Raw genomic sequence first — 19674 nt, forward strand, 5'->3', positions numbered from 1 at the left:
AGTCGTGCTGTTGTACACAGGGTCGCTATGAGACAGAACTGACTCGATGGCACCCATCACCAACAAGGGTTGAGCTTTCCCAAGAGAGGGCCTGAGTCAGGGTCAAGGTTCCTACCAGAGTCCCCTGTATTGATGCCGTCAGACACTGGGTAATCCAGGTCCACGTTCATTGGGACCTGCTCCAAAGAAAGTGGGGGAGGACAGAGTCAAGGGGGGTGGGCTTCGGTTCTGGTGTGTGAGCCATCAGAAAGCTTAAAAGGACCGGAACCCCTGGTGGTATCGTGCTGGGCTGTGATCCTCCTGGTCGGCAGTTCAAAACCACCAGCAGCTCTGCGGGAGAAAGACTAGGTTTCTACTCCGGTCAATAGTTACAGTTACCGTCTTGGACACCCACAGGGGGTCGCATGAGTCGGCACTTAGGTGATGGCAGTGAGTTTGGTGTTTGGCTTGGAGGGAACAGAAGGAAGGATGAGCAACCCTGTGTGACAGTTAAGGTTTATTGTGCCAACCTGGCTAATGAACACGTGGGGTTAATTGAAGGGAGGAGCGATAAATGGCTCGGTGAGCCTCACCTTTCTTATTCTCTGGCCTCTTGTTCTCTCATGGTCAGACCAGTGTGCGGCTGCCTTAGCCAGTTCCCTGCTTCAGCTTGCAAGGCTCACTTCCTGTGAGACATCCCTGAGGAGAAGCCATGTGGACATACCCCAATGCAGCCCTGGGTGCTGGAGAAGCCGAGTGGGGACCCCTGCCAGCGCTGAGATGCTTACACACTCACGGATTCGGCTTTCCTCCTGCAGCTGGCATCAGAGTGTGATTTGCGAGTTGGAGGAGGACTTTGTGGATTGGTGTAGGGCATATGGGCTAATGTCAGACTTATGGGCTTGGACAGCACTGGGCTGGGATGCTTTCCTAATGTATACTTACCTTTTATATAGAACTCTTATATACATATGAGTTTCTGTGGACTTGTTTCTCTAACGTACCCAGACTAGCACACCCTGAAAGGAAGGATGAGAAAGATCTTGGAGCCAAGGGAAATTCCCAAGTAAAACGACGATGATCAGTCTCTTCCCCAGAAGCCCTTCAGGAGAGTGGTGGAGGCAGGAGGTGCTGTTGAGTTGGTGAGGACTCACAAGGACCCCATGTAGGACCCCGCCTCTCACCGATTGTCCTGAGCCCATTGTGGAAGCCACCGTGTCTGCCCATCCGCTTGAAGGTCTGCTCCTTTCCCACAGACCCCTGGCTCTCCCAAGCAGGAAGGTCTTTCTCAGGGGCAGCCTGCCCTTTCTGCTGGGTCCTCCCCCGCCCCCTCCTACCGGCCCCAGCCCCACGCTGACCCTGCCAGCCTGGGTGACAGTGTGTCTCCCGACACAGGGAGACCACTTCTCCTCCACACCCAACCTGGTCAGATCCACTTCCCCACACACTGAGAGCAAAGGGGGAACCCTGGGAAATTCTACTGCCTTTCCTGCATGGAGACCCTTCCCTGGTAGCCTGTGGCGTCCATCCCCTCCCCCACCCCCAGCCCCCGCCGAAAAATAAACCAGATAATGAGATACTTGCTCCGCACGCTTTGTGTGTGTACTTTGAAAATGTCACCTTTGGGTAAAACTCAACCCACTATCGGATTATTAATAAAATTCAGCAACTGTCAGATCCCTTCGCTGTGCAGGGAGGCTTGGCGGCGACACCCATTAGGAGAGAGAGACAGATGGCCTTACCTCTCAGTTCCCGCGTCCACAGCTGCGAGCGGAGGTAACTGGGAGGGGGGGTGGTGGGGGCTCCCCTGTACATTATGTCCCGGAGAAGGGTGAGTGACAGCGTGTGGGGGTGGCCCGGCCCCGGCAGCTGTTCCACTTCGGCTCGAGTGATTGCTAGAGAAGAGAGGGGCTGAAACCAAGAAAAAACAAGCGTCAGAGGCACCCCGGCTGAGCCATGGTTTCAGCTCAAGTGCTGACAGCGGACATATTTCAAGGCTTGCTGACTTTCCTCTGGTGGCTCCATGGGGACCCTCTGTCCCCCCTGGGAGGCACACAGCTTTCATTTTCCTGCAGGGGCAGGCTCCTGGGCTTCCAGGCCGCGACTGCCACCCCAGACACACGCTAGGCTTGCTGGGAGCTGCCATTCCTGGTTTGCCTGCTGAGCCGCTGTGTGGTCAGTGTGCTGCCGCGAGTCAGTCTGCCATGGCATACTTCTGCACATGGCATACTTCTGCACTTCCGGTCTGCTCTGTCATGGGAGAGGGGAGTCGAGGACCTGAATAGCCCACTGGCTGACCAGGAATGGCACAGCACCTGCCGTCTTGCCCCCCTCTCCACCTCAGGGAGCCAATGCGGGTCAACCGGGGTCTCCCCCTGCCATCACAGACTCCGCCCAAGCCACTGCAGGGTCTGTGTGAGGACAAGAGAGCGTCCTCGAGCCAAGCACAGATGCCCGTGCCGCACGTTTTCAACCGACACGCCTCAGTCCCGTCTCCAAAGAGACTTGGTTTCCATAAAAAATGAGTCCCCTCATCTCAGTCCATTGGCATAATCCGTATAGTTCATCAGGTTTAGGGTCTGTCTCCTCATTTAGTGAACAGCATCTACGGCTTAACAGTTTAGGAAGTCCGAGGATTCTTTGTAAATGAGATTTCACTGGCTTGTTGGTGAGATTTACCCAGCAGTTTAGGTTCCCACTCAACAAGGCTAAAGAGAATGAAGAACACCAACTTTCAGAGAGGAAACTCGTCTACAGGACTCACAGTTCACCTAACCCATGACTTCATCTACGCGGAGACCAGAGGAACTAGACGGTGCCCAGCCTCCATGACCAGCTCTTCTGATCAGGAACGTAGCAGATGGACCCTGATAGGAGGGGAGAAAACCGTGGGATGGAACCCTGAATTACACACACACACACACACACACACACACACACACACACGTCTGTTGTTGTTAGGTTCCATTGGTGTTGGTTCTGACCCATACGAACCCCTTGCACAACAGAAGGAAACATGGCCAGTCCTGCTCCGTCCTCACAACTTCCTCTGCTCGAGCCCATTGATGCAGTCAGTGTCCATCCATCTCATAGAGGGCCTGCCTCTCCTTCACTGTCCCTCTACTTTACCGAGCATGCTGTCCTCCTCCAGGCTCTGGTACCTCCTAACCAGATGTCCCAAGTATCTAAGAGGAAGTCTTGCCACCCCTGCCTCTAAGGAGCACGCTGGCCTTACAAACAACTAACGGAGCTGACACTGGAGGACTCTGAGACTACTGCCTGTGATAGCTTAATTAATTCACCCAAACCAGCTCCTGAGGTTACCTTTTAGCTAACAAGACAGAATGGATTAATAAAAAAAAATTTTTTTAAGACCATCGCTGTGTTCCTTTAAGAAAAGAGAAATCTATGTGAGACCAAATGGTCACCATTTACTCTTAAGCAAAGATAAGACTGCAAGGTGGTGGGGAAACTAGAACAACAGAAACGGAACAACCAGAACAGAGCCCCTGAGAGTGGTGTTCACACGTCATGAAGAAGTAACCAATGTCACTGAGCAATTTGTGTAGCAATTGTTAAGCGCGAACCTACACTTCTGGATGAGGCTTCCCCAAGAGTACAGACAAATATCATTATCTTTAATAAGGTCTCTGCCAACATCACATCTTCATTCACGGGGGCTTCCCCTGATGTGGAGAATGATGTACGGCCTAGGCCAGTGGTCTCAGCCTTCCTAATTCTGCGACGCTTCAACACAGTTCCTCATGCTGTGGTGACACCCAAGCATAAAATTATTTTCATTGCTATTTCACTGTAAGTTTGCTATTTTTTGTGAATTAGGCGACCCCTGTGAAAGGGTCGTTCGACCCCCCAAAGGGGTTGGGACCCACAGGTTGAGAACCGCTGGCCTAGGCCCTCGGGGCAGCCTCACTTCTGAGAACTGCGTGTGACCTCAAACATGCTGTGTGCCCAGCAAGGTGGGATAACCCGTCCAATGTCCCCAAGGACATTGTCCCCCTGCCATCCGAGTCTCTCAGCGGGGCTTTGTGGACACCTCATTCCATCACTACGCTGACTCCCGAGACCCAGCTCGGCACCTCCTTGTTCTCTTTACACCGATGCCATTCGCACTGAAGAAGAAGGGGTTAAAGAAGAAGAGGAAGAAGGAATCAGGTTCAGGACTGAGCAGGAGAAAGCACGTTATCAGAATGCTTTGCGGGGTGAGAAGTTCAGAGAGCTGTATTTTTAGACCAGTACACTTTTCCTCACCCTCTCTCCAGGGTGGAAGCAAGACCCCAGATGACCCAGCCCCCGACAGTCTAACCCAATGTGACAAGAGTTCAAGAGCTCAGAGGGGCGTGCAAAGAGGCAGAATTACCATGTGCCCTCTCAAAATGCTACTGACAGGGGTGTGATTTGACGGAAAGAGTTTATTCCTAGCAGATCAGCCTTCTGTCAAGTAATTCTCATCCTCAGAAGCCTGCGTCCTCCACAGCCCTCCATGCTCCGGGGAGGCCACGGTGCTAGAAAAACTGCTTACGAGCCAGAAAGGCACAACCCAGCTCTGTGTGTGTCAGCTTCGCACAAGTTGCATGTTTGCAAACTCGCTAGAGTCACCTTATGAATCACTACCCTCATTTATGCTCAGCTGGCTTGGGGAAAACACAATTCTGCTTGTATTCCAAATAATAATTTTGCCCAGGGGAGAAGGGTTGGATCGACTGTGGCAATCGTTTCAATACGAGTGTCTGTCAGCATGGAGCTCAGGGTTTTATGCACGATTCAGAAAACTAATAGAATAATCAGAGGTCACGGAGACGCTGTGGAAACATGGCTAATTTCCCCCACTGTAGAAATGTGAGCACGCCTATTTGCGGGTGTTGTCCTCGCTGAATGAACCCACCACTTAAGTCTCCTCTGCAGGTCGTTTTGTATATGTGCACGCATGTGTGCGTGTGGGGAGGCTGTGTGTGCACACTCTAGCCCACACCACGGTGGATCAGAAAATGTGGTGCTTTCCTCAGTCCACAAAAGATCTACCACATGCTCTTTGGGTGTTCGGTCCAATGAACTAGGGTGGGACGTTTGGTGGCATTTAGAATCTTCCACATACTGAAAGCTATGCCTGCTGGGTGAAGAGTCTCTTCAACATACCATTTCATAGAAAGAAACAACCATCCATCATCCATCCAGTCAAATATCCATACACCCATCTATATAGCTTCCTACCCATCCATCCATTCACCCACCTATCCATCCACTCATCTATCCATCTGCCCACCTATTGATCCACCCACCCACCCACCCATCATTCATCCATCCATCCACCCACTCACCCATCCATCTATCTATCCATCCATTCACTCACTCACCCAACAATCCATCCATCCATCTACTCACCCACCTATCCACCCATTCACCTATTCATCCGTCTACTCATCTAACCTACCCATCCATCCAATCTATCCATTTACTCACCCCTCATCCTCTAATCATTTGCCTTTAACAATAATTTAATTTTTATTGTTGTTGCTGAGTATACACAGGAAAACATACAAATTCAACAATTTCGACACAGGCAACCCAGCGACATTCATGACACTCACTGAGTTGTGTACCCCTTCTCACTTGCGTTTCCCCTACAGGCACCGCCCAACCCCCTGTGGCTCCTATCTCATTTTGAGTTTCTGTTGTCAACTTGTTCCCATAAAGATAGATCTTAAAGAAGCACACTGCGCAGAGCAAACATTCTTGACAAGGTAAGCTAAACTGGCATTGGTTTTTAAGATCTCAGGGGGACATTTTGAGTTCAAGTTTTAAAGATTAAAGATTATTTCAGGCCAATAGTTTTGGGATTTCCCAAGGCTTCGGAAAGTCTGACTTCCATGGGAATTTGGAATTCTTATTCTGCACACCCTTCCTTTTGATCAAGATTCTTCTACAGGCATAGTGGGCAGTGTGGAGTCCCTCTGGTCTCCTGTCAAAGGAGACCGTGGCTCATGGGGACCTTTAGCAACAGATTTCATTCCCTCCTGTTGCTGACTCTCCCTCTTCCTCTAGTGCAGCGGTTCTCAACATGTGGGTCGCGACCCCTTTGGGGGCCAAACAACCCTTTCACAGGGGTCATCCGATTCATCACAGTAGCAAAATGACAGTGATGAAGTAACAGCGAAAATAATTTGATGGTTGGGGGTCGCCACCACATGAGGAACTATCTGAAAGGGTCACGGCACGAGGAAGGTTGAGAACCTCTGCTCTATTACCTGGAGTGAATAGAGCGCTATCCCTGGACCTCAGACAGCCGCCTGCACACCCTGAAGCATGATGCTTAAAATGCACCCAGGCACTACGTCACAGGCAGGAAGTAGAACAGAACAGGGACCACATCATTAGGCCAATTAACTGGGGTGTCCCATGAAACCCTGACCCTAACCCTCCAAACCAAGAAACCAAATCCCAGGAGGTATAAGCAGCCTTGGTAGCTGGCCTCATGTTCCTTTTCTGTCCTTGTGAATACATGAGGGCTTCAAAAAGTTCATGGGAAAAGGAAATGAAAATAGGTAATGTGCCAAGGTTGGTTTAGATGTCCTACTCCAGATCAGCGTCAATTCAGGGGCACCTACCTGGGGTGGTTTTATGTTCCTCTGGATAGGACGTCAGGTGATAATCTCATCCAGGCTAAGTCTGAATACCTGTAGGGATGCATCGACCTGCTCACCACAATGTATGCTTCCAAGTGGTTTCTAACCACAGGGGACACACGCTTCCCAAGAGAGAGGGAAACTGTAAGTTCATTCACAACATGAACGCGCACAGGCAGACAGCTCGCACAACGCTAGGGACCAAGCCTGCCAGATGAACAGCACAGGGTGCCACGAGGGAAGAAATGCTGGTGGCAGCAGGCCTCGTCTGGTGTCACCTATGGGGTCCCTGCTCCTTTCAAAGTTGCCAGAGGACTCTTCCGTGACCCTCCAGATGTGGCTGTGATGGGAACATCTGTGAGGCATGGCGGAGGGACTGATGGGAGATTCTGATCGCTTCTGCCGCGGGCGGTGGTGGACTCCCCAAGGAAACAAAAACCTGGTCTAAGATGACCTGGGGAGCTTGCCTTCAGCAGAGGACAAGAGCTTGCCTTATGGGGTCTCTACCTCTCCAGGGTCTGGCTCACTGTAGCCCTCCACCCCGCCATCTTCTGGAAGGGTGGAGGTAGGGCTCAGCTGGGTGCTAGAATTTTGTAGATGCAGCATCTGTTGGCCTCAGTGGTTCTTAGATGCCACCCGCTGACTATTAAGACAGGAGCCCACTGGTCTGTAAGCAGCTCCTCTTAATTTGGGTCAATAGGTAACTCCCTCAATGTTTGTGAACACCATCTTTCTAATGGATGTGCACAGGGCACTGGTGGGGTTACGGCACCAGTGACAAATCCACTGTGTGAATGGAGGGTGAGCTGCTTCCCAGCCTAGCCAGGCTACCTCGGGCGTTGCCTTTGGGTCTCGGTATGCACCATGTTGTTGCTGTTGTCCAGCTGCTTGTGGCTCCTGGCGATCCCATGGGACACGGCAACTGCCCCATAGGTTTGCCAGGCGGTGATCTTTATGGGAGGAGACCAGCAGGTCTTCCTCCCACTGGGTGAGTTCCAGTCACCCGGCTTCATTCGGGTTTGTAGCTAAGAGCTTATCCCTCGCTCTAGCAGGCCTCCTTGTTTGGCATGTGGGAGGGCAGTGAAGGCCCCCCTCGCCAAGCTGGGTACACGTGGAGAGCACCTTCCTGCTTGGAATCTGGATCACAGCTAGAGTCCCACTCCGCACACTTAGCTGGGTGAGCCACTCGCTGGGATAAATGTTGTTTCTGATTCAGCAGGTTTTGGGGGAGTGGGAAAGCAGGGGTTCTCTGCCTCCAACACATTCCCTGGAGATGTTCAGGCTGTGGATCAGGGGGTGTGTTTTGAGTAGCAGGGCGGGACCACACCTCAGCTGCCTTTTTTGGTTGTTGTTGTTACTGCCCCAAGTCTTGTAATCAAGAGACGGTTGCCATGGGGTTGATTCTGACTCTCGGGGCCACAGTCTTCTCCTGCCCCATCCTCATGGTCTCTGGGCTGCACACGTGCCTCAATGTGATCCCCATGCCAGTCCCTATCATTGAGGGTCTTCCGCACCCTCGCTGGCCCTCTCCTTCAGCAAATGTGAAATCCTCCTGCAGTGACCAATCCCTTGTGGTAATGGGTCCAGGTCAAGGAAGTCAGGCCATGCACTGTTCTAATCCATCAAGTTTTCATTGGCTCATTTTCAGAAGTGATCTCCAGGCCTTTCCTCCCCATCTGTCTTAACCTGGAAGTTCTGCTGGAGCCTGTCTACCATTTGAGATATTGTGGGCATTGCTTCCAGCAACATGCAAGCCACTATCGCGTGGCCCCGAGACACAGAGATGGTGGCTAGCATCAGCAGTGGACTGTTACGGGGCCCTCAGTGTGTACCATGGAGCCCCTCAATGGCACACAGGGCTAATTGTTCAACTACTAAGTGAAAGTGGGGTGGTCAGAACTCACCCCCAGGCACTCTGAAAGGACAGCCTGGTAATCTGCTTGCAGATTGGTGAGTGATTCAGCCTGCAAGGAGAGGGAAAGCACTGGGAAACTACCACGTTAGCATCTTAGCATCAGGAGAGAGCATTGCCAACTCGGAAAGTCACTCAGGCAGGAAATTAGCGGAATGATTTGGTTTGGAAAACAAACAGCTGGTAGGAAGGAAATGGGCTTTTCCCAGATAAGGATTTCAGACGATGCTGGTCAGAAGCATATCGATGGAACCGTGAGGCGAGAAGGAAGCGGGTCTGATATGCACACCCTTCCTTTGTTATTGCTGTTGTTTAACTACATTTGTTCCACCCTCCCACCCCCCACCCCCACCCTCCCATCCCCCCCTACCCCATCCCCCGTGATCAAGGTTGCAGATCAGACCGTAGTGCTGTAAGAGGTTTTCATGGGCTGATTTTTGAAGTGGATGGCCATGGCTTTCTTCCTAGTCCTTCCTCCTTGGGAGGCCCACAAGCCTCATCTATAGATGCGTGGTAGCCCCGTAGGAGGTGCATGAGCCAGGAATCGAACCTGGGTCTCCCTCAAGGGCAGGAAGAACAGTATCTAAACCTCAACATCTGGAAAGGCGTAGCACCTCGCAGGGTGGTGGGGAGGAATTTAACGTCTAGACGATGCAGAATAAGTGCTGACCGTGTAATGAAGTGCTCGGCGGATGCTCGTTGCCATTGGGGTCATTGGGGTCATTTATCCCTGAGGTGAAGGAAAGTGATGAGATACGACTTCTCTCTCCACAGCCTTTGGACCATCGCAGATGACTGGGTGGCTGCTGTTCGGTGCCCTTGGATCGGTTCCGACCCATAGCAACCCCATGCACAACAGAACCAAACACTGCCTGGTCCTGCACCATCCTCACAAACGTTCCTATGCTTGAGCCCACTGTCGCAGCCACCGTGCCAAGCCGTCTTGTCGAGGGCCTGCCTCTCTCTCACTGGCCCTTGCGTGATGTCCTCCTCCAAGGACTGGTCTCTCCTGATAACACGTCCAACGCATGGAAGATGTAGTCTTGCCATCCTTGCCTCTAAGGAGCGCCCTGGTCATCCTTCTTCCAAGACAGATTTGTCTGTCCTTCGGGCAGTCCACCGGATCCCGTATTTTCACCACTCAAGCACATCGATTCGTTTTCAATCTTCCTTATTCAACGTCCAACTTCCAGACGACTAGGTGGGATCACGCACATAAGGCAGAGGGCTCTAACATGGCCATCTGGTTAGTTTTGCCACGGGGTGGAAGAGTGAGCCCTCCCTTGGAAGCGGGGGGAGGAATTCTAGAACCAGTGGAGCAAGAACGGCCACTAAGTTCCCTGCCTGAATTGGTGGAGGCACCAGAGGCTGCAGTGCCCAGTACATGGGGGAGCCACGGGCAGAGCGGTTGGCTTCAGAGCCCGCAGAACAAGAAAAGTCAAGTGTCATTGGCAGGAAGCTGCAGAGTGGTGTGCCCTCCGGCTATCTAAAGAAGCTCTGTAGCAGTTGTCCAAGCAGAGATGAGACCAAGAGGCTGCATGCAGGCTGAGGACCAGAAAGAGGTGTGCCAACCAGCATGGCTCAGGAGAGATGGGGTTGTGGCCCACAGAGCTGTATCCTTACTGTCTTCTGATCCTAACTTGCAGTAACCTGTTGACTTTCCTGGTAACCCCCATAAATGGTAAGCATTGTCTGTGAGTGCCGTGTAGCCATCAGTGAATCAAAGAGCCCACCAGAGAAGCGGCTTGCCGTGGGTGGGCCGGTCAGTGTGAGAATCCGATCAAGAAGGATGGAAGGTGGGGGCCAGTCTGACTTCTGTCTTGAACTGTGTGATGCTGGCTTCTCCTTACCCCTTGGCTAGCCGGAGGAGGGCAGACACGACCCCCCAACCCCCATGCCATTCCTGCAAATCCAAGGTCACTCTTACCCTTATTTATAGGATGGGAGTAGTGTACATGGTTAAAACTAGACTGGTGGTTCGAATCCATCCAGAGGTCTGGTGGTCTTTCCCTGAAAGGCCCCAACCCTGCACACCCCGTGGAGCTCACCTCTCATTCAACTGGGACACACAGAGCACAGGTGTCCCAGAAGGGACGTCTCCTGGTTCCCTCCAACGAAGGCGTTTTGTAGAACACTGGCAGTTTACCCTTCACAGTTGCGAACACATTAATTGTCCTGCAACATCTGAGGCTGTTGTTGTGAAGTGTTCAGGGCCCGGCAGAGGCCTCACGGGGTGAAGGCGGCGTGCTCTCTGCGGCGGGAGGGGCAGGGTGCACACCTCTGAGTTACGGCCCATAACGCGCTGTTTCCCCCTTTGGAAAGCTAACGAGCCATTTCCATGCATGGCTGCACTTCATTAAGGAGCGAAAATGGGCTGTGACTAAAATGTCAACACAACGGCTCCTCTCGAAGCTTCTTCGTTTATCTGGAAGCATTTTCAGCGCTCCATTTGGTCTGTTTCCCTGAGTGAGCCTTGCTTAATGTTCAGAATTCAGAAGGAAAGAGTCGCAGTGTTCAGTGATTCTGGGGAAAACAATCCCTTTGGGGGTACCTGGAGTTTGGATCCCTCCAGCCCCCATCTCGCCTGCGGCTCACCACCGCCTCCCGAAGCTACTGAATCATGGCACAGAGTGCCCTGGTGTTGAAGAGCCGGCACCTCGCCGGGGGCAGGGTGACCCTACTATCGAGAACAGAACCCGCTGCTGGGGCCGGGGGCGGGGGGACACGAGAGCCCCTCTCCGTCTGAACACTCCGTGACTATTCCGTTCTCTGACTAACAGGCCTGCCCCCACGAGCTCCAAGCGTCACATCGCCGCGCCACGCGTGGATTGAGAGCCAGCGAGGAAGTGATTCGTGTGTGGAAGAGCTTACAGACTTGAAAACTTATCCCATCTTATTCCCCCATCCTCACCCGGGGGTCTACCCTGAGGGGGCTTCCGAAAGCTGCGGGGACAACTCCATCATCTTGGCATTACTATGTCCCATCAGCTTTCGGAAGCCCACTCATGGGTTGTTTCTGGAACACTGCGACACCAGGGAGAGAAGACAGGGGCAGAGGTCATCCGTCCACACGCAAAGGCCAGCACCAAGCAGGCCGAGATGCCAGGCGTCAGGTGTCGTCTGTGAGGCCAGGCTCTGGAACCATCTGCACGCAGAACACAGCCATCGTGTGGCACGTAGACGCGCTCTGTCCGGGGCTGGCCACCCCTTCAAATTCTCTGGGACCCACATTTCATGCAGCCTCCTCGGGTCTTGCCAGAAAGAGCCTGACTTCCCTCACCTGTCTCCGGAGCAGGCCTTCTCTGGCTTCCTCCTGCCTCCTCACCGACCTCCCTCCTGGCTCACCCGTCCTGGAGAGCCCGTGACACAGGATGCATGTCCATCAAAGGATGCCAATGAGCTGCACAGGCTGGGGCGCACCCTGGGCGAAGGCCAGAACGTGCCCCTGGTTTGCGGGATTCGCTGGCCTCTACTCCGGGCGCGAGTGGGTGGAAAGCAGCAAGCAAGTGCTGCCATCCACGGATCGCTGAGTCAGCATCGCCCGGTCAGCACACGCTTTGATTTTTCCTCCCACCTCACTGCCCAGCCCTCAGCTTGCTCCTGTCGGCCCTCAGAGGAGAGAGTGAAGTAGGCCTCCCCATCTGCCCTGAGCCCCAGCCCTACGGCCACACTAATGCCTCACCAGCAGCTCCATGGGAACCTTCCAACACTTTGGAATAAAAGTCCTCCCAGTACCTCCCCAGGCAAGGGGGCAGGCCTGGAACCATGCTTCCTCCACACCCCACCTCGATCTTATCGGACGTCGCCGCATCTCTAGAACAGGTCTGCTTCTCTCCATTGCTGCTGCGACAGCTGTTAGCAGGGCAACTTTTAACCACGACCCCACCAGGGCTTCGAAGGTTTCTGAGGCTCTGGGTCTATGGGAGCAAACAGCCACACCTCTCCCTCGGAGTGGCTGGTGGGTTTAAACTGCTGACCTTGCCGTTAGCAGCCCCAGCCTAGCACCCCAGGCCGCCAGGGCCCCTTAACTGCTTGCTCAACCTAAGAAGTGGAGACCGATAAACCTGCCGGACTGGCAGACTCTCTCTGACCTCATCACGCAGACTCCTCTTGAATCAAGCCCCGTTCCTGCTTCCTTAATGTCCCTCAGTCAGGGAGCAATGTCCCCCAGGTAAGGGGACAATAGGCAGGGGCCGGCAGGTGGCGCCTGCGTAGGGTCAGCGAGGAAGAGAGTCAGACTTTGCAGGCGGCAGACACTGTCCTATGCTCTTGTGAAGCCTTTTACATTTCACAGGATCCTGGACTCCGGGCACCCACACAGGAGGCAGGTCGATCGGGCACGCGGGCAAGACACGACCCCTGGTGCCGTGTGGTAGGTTAACAAAAAAGTGCTCGCTGTAAGTCACAAGGTCAGCCATTTGACCCCAGCAGTCGCTCTGTGGGAGAAAGTTGTGCCCTACCTACTGGTTCTGTAAAAATTCACAAGGTTGGAAACCCACGGGGGCAGTTCTACTCTGTCCTGTAGGGTCACTGTGTGTCTGAATCAACTGGAGGGCAGCGAGTCTGGACAGTCGTCATAACAAAACCACCCTTAAAAAGACTCAGGGGCTGTCCTCCACACCTGCGAACGCGATTGCAGGGAGGCACATGGCCAAGGTTCCATTCCTCCACCCCTTGTCGTGTGTTTGGAGGACAGACGTGTGGTCGGGGGAAGGGTGTGTGTGTCTATTTCCTAAGTGACTCAAGGAGAGCCCACAGTCCCCTCTGATCAAAGCTGAAAGAAGAACCTGGGCAGGACAACGCCGTCCCCCGCCTGTACCTGTCCCTCCCCCTCACAAGCTCACTGCTCTGGCTTCATCCTTCAGCCAGGCTACCTAGCACGCCCCACGACCGAGTCTCCTCTTCACGGCCATATCTCATGTACCTCACGAAAACCCACTGCTGTGGATCCGATGCCGACTCACAGCAACGCGGTTGACACTTGACTCACTCAAAACACACTGCCATCACGCCACTTCCGACTCATAGCGACCCTACAGAGCAGAGGCAGAGAGGAGACCTGCCCCCGTGGGCTTCTGAGATGGGAAGTCGTTACGGAGCTAGACAGCCCCATCTTTCTCCAGTGGGTTGGAACCATGGACCTTGTGGTCCGCAGTCCACCAGCGCTTCTACCGAGGAAGATGCCACGGACACCCGTCTTCTGAGACAGCGGTCTGCTGACCCCCCAGAATGAGTAAGCTCCTTAATGCTCTCAGTATCCGGCACCCTATACGCATAGTCTCCACATTCCAACTCACTGCCCTCAGCGGATGCTGACTCCTAGTGACCCTGTAAGGCAGGGTAAACGTGCCCTTGGGTGTTTCCGAGACTCTACTTCTTTACTGGAAGAGAAAGCCCTGTCTTTCTCCCAGAGTGGCTGGTGGTTTCGAACTGCAGACCTTGTGGATCGCCGCCTGGTGCATGACCACTGTGCCACCGGCTCCTTGGATAAGCACACTTCACTGTTGTTATTATTATTGCTGATAGCAACACCCTATGAGGACGTCCACGTCAAGACAATTAGGCCCTTAAAACGAGTTTGATGGTGTTCATGCAAGTATAAAAAAATCAGCATTCACTCTACCTCGCAGCACCCTGGACGTACCACATCCCTTATCCTCCCTCTTCCGTCAGAGGAGTGCTGTTCTAACTACGCATTTCTTTTCACGGAAGGCCAACTCCGATTGAAAGCAGAGAGTCAGGCCCGGGGCACAGACATTTCCATGACTTGCTCTTCCCTCCAGAATGATGGATGATCTGCCCGGGCATCCAGATGATCTCTCGGACCGGCCTGAGGCTGCCCTCAAAGGATGATGGGCCTCTCGGGTTTCATAACAGTGGGGAGTTCATGGGATCTATCCCATGAATTGTTTGAAGCTTCCTCCGAGACCCGAGCCTCTGATCACATCCCATTCGGGTGCTGGCAAGGTGATAGGCACCAGGAGAAAGAGAAGCCGGAGGAGAGGAGTAACCAGGCCGTGGCCAGTGGAGCTCACCCGACAAAAAAAAAAAAAGAATGAATTCGCAACAAAAAAAACGAGTCCATATTGTAAAACGTAATAATTCGGCTTAATCTTGCGTGAAAAACCAGCCCAAATAAAAAGGGAGCAACTCGCGGTGGAAAATTGAAGCACCAACTTAAGTGGCTGGAAAACATGTTCCAGCACTCACGTCAGGCACACGCACACAGATGTGCTCAGGGCTGCCTGGGAATTGGAGTGTCAATTTTCTTCACTTGGGAGCCCTAAGATCTCACTCTTAATCAAAACACGAGTCCCCAGAACGCCGGCTCGGGAAGAGAGGCGTCACCTCCTTATGTCTGTCCTTCCATACGTTTTCTGCATGAAGATGTGGAAGCATACGTCACAGGGACCTTCCGGATGTGACTCCCGCTCGCCAAAGTCCCGATCACGTTGGGCTAAAAGTCCCACCCACTGCAGGGCAGAGTCCAGGGCAGGGGTTCTCAAAGGGTATATGTAAGATGTCGTCAACAACAAAGCTCAAACTCACTGCCATCAAGTCCATGTGGACGCACAGTGACCTCAGAGAACAGGGTAGAACCGTCACTCTTCATGGGACTAGAAAGCCTCATCTTTCTCCCAAGGAGCACCTGGTGGTTTTGAACAGCTGAATTTGTGGTTCACAGCCTGACATACTACATCATCAGGGCTCCGCAGACCTGCTGAATCAGATATCCGAGTCTCATGCTCGGCCACCTAGAGCTTCCCAAGGTGTCAAGGGGGATTCAAGGAATAAGTGGGGATGGGTGTAGGCCTAGAGCAAGCCACTTGCCACGGAGTCCCTTACCAACGCAGGATGACTGCATGTGTGTGAGACAGGGGAGCAGGTGCTGTGGAAGGCATGCTCAGCCTGCAAGTTTTATGCCGTAGGTCAGGGTCCACTAGCAGAAGGCTTACCGGTCGGGCTACCCAGGCTTGCGCTTAAGGCCGTAACTGTTGTCAGCTACCCCTGAGTCACCCCCCATGTGTGATGGAGTAAAGGTGCACTTCTTGGCTGCCGTGTTTATAGAAGGGGGTTGCCAGGACTTCTCTTCCATGGAGCTGTTGGGTGGGTTTGAACTACCAACCCTTGGGTTGGCAGCTCAGCAAAATAATCAGTATGACAAAGGTATCAATGCCCACAACAGGGAACTAAGGGTTTTGCTCCCGGCCTTGCTGACACTTCCATCCAACAAGACAGAAACCACAGATACAAGAAGAAGGGCTGCAGAGAGGAGGCGGCAGGTGGGAGAGCAGAGGGTGAGGAAGATCACGGAGGCGCATGGCTGTAGTGCTTACGCACTGGGCTGCTAACCGCAGGGTCAGCAGCTCGAAACCACCAGCAGGAGAAAGACCAGGCTTTCAACTCCCTCAAAGAGTGTTGGAAGCCCACAGCGGCAGTTCTACCCTGTCCTATAGGGTCTCTGGGAGTCAGCATTGACTCCATGCCAGGGAGAATCCCAAGTCCATCAATCACTCTCTGCCCTTGCCCTGTCCGCCAAGTCCACCGGGTCCATTTCCTGTGCACCCTGGTGGTTCCCAGGAAAAGCGGCGATTGTGACGGTACATCGCGGGATACCGATGGCCTTTCAGGCAGCTTTTTATCTAGGTGTTACCTGATGTCCACAGTTCTCCTGCAAAGGTTACCTGGACGGAAATGGATATATAACCACATTTAGATCCCTCTAATCAACCCCAAATGAAGGACCACTTCTGAAGGGCAGAGCATACTATACTATTTTGATTAAAAACTGATTTCTAATACTTTTGATTCATGCAAGCTGCCCCAAGATAGCAAACAGACTCAACATAATCATGCAGCAAAATAGAATTTAAAAAATCAATAATAATAAAATATATCTGCAATCTGACACTGTAATGCATCATCTGCTATCTCATGAAATATGTTAAATCTGATACGGGTCGAACATGGTACTAATATAGCAGGTGTACTGGGGGCACTGTGGGGTCAGCTTTGGGTTGCCAACCACAGAGAAGGTGAGGCTGCCTGCTACCATAAGGAGTTACCACTTCAGAAATCCTACCAAGGTCACCGTGAGCCGGAATCGACTCGATGGCAGTGGTCCTTTGGTTCGATCCACTCGATACCATGAAGATACTGGGGACAAACCAGTCTTAGGAGAACTACCACCAGGATGGTTCTCAGAAGCAAGGAGGGTGAGAGGTCAGCTGCCTTCCTTTGGATGTGGCATCACTGGCAATGACCATCCGGGACATGGGGGTCGGCAGAGGAGGCAGTCAGCAACAATAAGGGCACTCTTCCACGGGATGGAGTGACACATCAGCCAAGACAACACACCCGCCCATGCCGATGACCAGAAGGGGGTCTGTCCTGCTGTGTAAGGTCGGAGCCGCCTGAGTAGATGACAACTCACAACAGCTACAGCAACGTGGATCACAGAAAGGGATGACGTGGAAGGAGGAAATATTCTCACCACCCAGCAGTAAGATTGCCAAGCTGCCTGCTCTTCAACAATCTGTGTCCTTTCTACGATTCCCTATAACAACGGAACAAAACATTCTCACCTGGCTTTTCTGAAAAACCTAACGTTACCCTCGAAATTGGAATAAGTCAGTATGTTGCTAAGCTCTAATTTGACTCGGACGATGTTTTCGCCCAGTGGGAGGGGGACGAGGAGGAACCCCTCCACTCCTATGAGCACCCCTGCCCCAGTCCAGTTCCTCACGTGACGAGTGGGGTCTGAAAGACTCCAATGCCCCAGCTGCCCTGGACCTGGATGCGCCAATCACAAAGGTCATGGTTGATTACATCTGCAGTCCGGCTTTGACTTGAGCTGTTTGTGAGCACTTGGGGACAGGTATTTACGCCTTGAATGTCCTCAGTTGGTGAGCAGTCCCTCCACCACCCCACAGTCTGCCTTCTGGAGGCCTGTGGCTGTTAGATTTGATGTCACCTTTCTGGCGGGGGCCCTCTGGGTGGACTCGAACCACCAACTTTATGATGAGCTGAGCTGCTGAGTACTTTCACCGCATACACTGCCCAGTGCCTCCTGATCAGGAAGAGCCCTGTGTGCAGTGTGGAAATTGCAGGGTCTTCCCCAGGCTTCCCCTTCTTGAAGCAGATCACCAGGCCTTTCTTCGGCAGCACTGCTACATGGACTAGAATGACCGACCTTACAGTTAACAGCCAAGCGTGTTAACCGTTTCCACCACTCCGGGCCTGCTTGCAGCTCACAGCGAAACAAATCAATCATCAACCCATTCCCACACCCATGGAGTCCATTCCGACTCACAGTGGCCCTACAGGACAGAGTAGAACTAACTGCTCCTCGGGTTTCTGAGACTGTCCGTCTTTATAGGAGCAGCCAGCCTCATCTTTTTCCTGAGGAGAGGCTGGTGGGTTTGAACCTCCAACCTTGTGGTTAGCAGCTCTGTGCTCGTTCCAGGGCACCACCAGGGCTCCTTGCATGCAGCCCAGTACAGCTGATGGGAGGAAGTATGTTGCTCCCCTGAACGTTCTTGGCTCCAGGCCTGGAACAGAAGCATAGGGCACAGAGTTGAGCCACCTGTGCTGCGGTTACCTGAATAGAGGTCGGGCCCTGGCCCCGGGGAGCACCCCAGGGCCCTGTCCACGGTGGCGGTGGCATCTCGAGGGGAGGTGGCCGGCTGCAGGGGCTGCACAGTGAGGCAGTCAGAAAGCAGGTCCGGGTGGAGCTCCGAGCTGGATCGCAACTAAGGGAAGGAGAAAACCAAACAGAAGGTCGGTCATTGAATACACGCTTCAAGGTAATTCGCCCCACCACTGCGCATCAAGCAGCACGTAGGGTCAGCCTCTGAGTTTAGCACCCTCCCCGATCCCCAGGGTTGACAAAGGGCCACTTTTCGGTCTTTGGGCCACCTGGCAAAACCGGCATTGTGGCAGGAGGCAGGTTTGACTTCAGCCCTCAATATTCCCACCCTGGGAACCCCACTTCTAGTCTATGCCGTTATACGCGCTGTGTCATGGCACCAAAAGAAACACCATTGGATTTTAGTCCAAGCTGGCAGGTGCTTTTACAGTATGGGGACAGAGCCATGGAACGTTCTCCAGGATAATCAAGATGCATCCAGGGAGACCTGAGTCCTCACAGGGGTCAGAGATAACAACACAAGTTCAGTTCAAATACTGCACTATTAGGAAGCAGAGCGATGTGATTAACCACCACAACAGAGACTCAACAGCACATTGCATGGACGGCCAGGTAAAACGCACCCGCACCATTTCGATCTTCCTGTGAGTACACAAGCGTCCCAAGTGAACTGATGAGCCTGACCACACCAGGGTCAGGAGAGCTGAAAACAGTCTGATCTCTGAGCATAACGAGATTGTGGAAGCTCAGTGCCACCGAGGAACGAAAACCACAATGGGAGATTCGGTGACGCGAACATCCTCACTTTCTCCGTGTACAACCCCATGGTCCTTTGAAAACCATCTAGGAATACACTTGTCACGAGCACTGAAAGCTTGGCTATGTGCTTCCACAGTCAGAGCAAAACAACTGAGCCTATTGTGGCCACATGAAAACAGTTAGGAACAGGGCTGGGGTCGGTGTACTGACTCACAAGTATTTATTGAGCAGTAGATATTCTTCGGGACCCAAGGGCCACTGCCTTTATGACAGTCTTGGAAACTCACAGGAGCAGTTCTACCCTGTCCTGCAGGATCCTGAGAAAGCTGGCATTGACTTGATAGCAGTGAGTTTGGTTTTTGTGGTTTTGACTTCGGACCCTGGGGGGAGGCACACAGAGCAGCTGCTATCCAGTTGGCTTTAACTCATGGCAATTCCCCTGGTGTCAGAAGGGAACTGCGCCCCCACGGGCTCTCAGAGATGGCATGTTGGAAGTAGACTGCCAGGTCTTTCTTCCCAGGTTCTTCTGAGTGAACTTGAACCCCTAACCCTCCCGATAACAAGTGATTGTCTTAAATGTTCACACCACCCAGGGACTTCCCAAGGTCACGGTAGACAGCACTATTTACGGTGGTGCCAGAATGTTGGGAAATGTTCTAAATGTCCACAGTTAGGGCTAGTAAATGAGCTTCCACCTCTTAGATGGAAAATTGTGCACCCACTAACATGGTGTT

At 52.9% G+C, this 19674-nt stretch overlaps 1 protein-coding gene across 3 annotated transcripts in view; it reads right to left on the minus strand.

The window, feature by feature from the left end:
• GLIS3 (GLIS family zinc finger 3) overlaps positions 1-19674 on the minus strand; it is a 439975-nt gene that overhangs the window by 48767 nt on the left and 371534 nt on the right. For all 3 annotated transcript variants that reach the window (XM_075559880.1, XM_075559879.1, XM_075559878.1), the window contains 2 exons: positions 18134-18284; positions 1722-1890 (listed from right to left, as the gene is read on the minus strand). In XM_075559880.1, coding sequence (XP_075415995.1) covers positions 1722-1890; positions 18134-18284 — 320 coding nt within the window. The remainder of the gene's footprint in view (positions 1-1721; positions 1891-18133; positions 18285-19674) is intronic.

The sequence above is a fragment of the Tenrec ecaudatus genome, chromosome 10, assembly GCF_050624435.1.
Source record: "Tenrec ecaudatus isolate mTenEca1 chromosome 10, mTenEca1.hap1, whole genome shotgun sequence".
Lineage (NCBI taxonomy): Eukaryota > Metazoa > Chordata > Mammalia > Afrosoricida > Tenrecidae > Tenrec > Tenrec ecaudatus.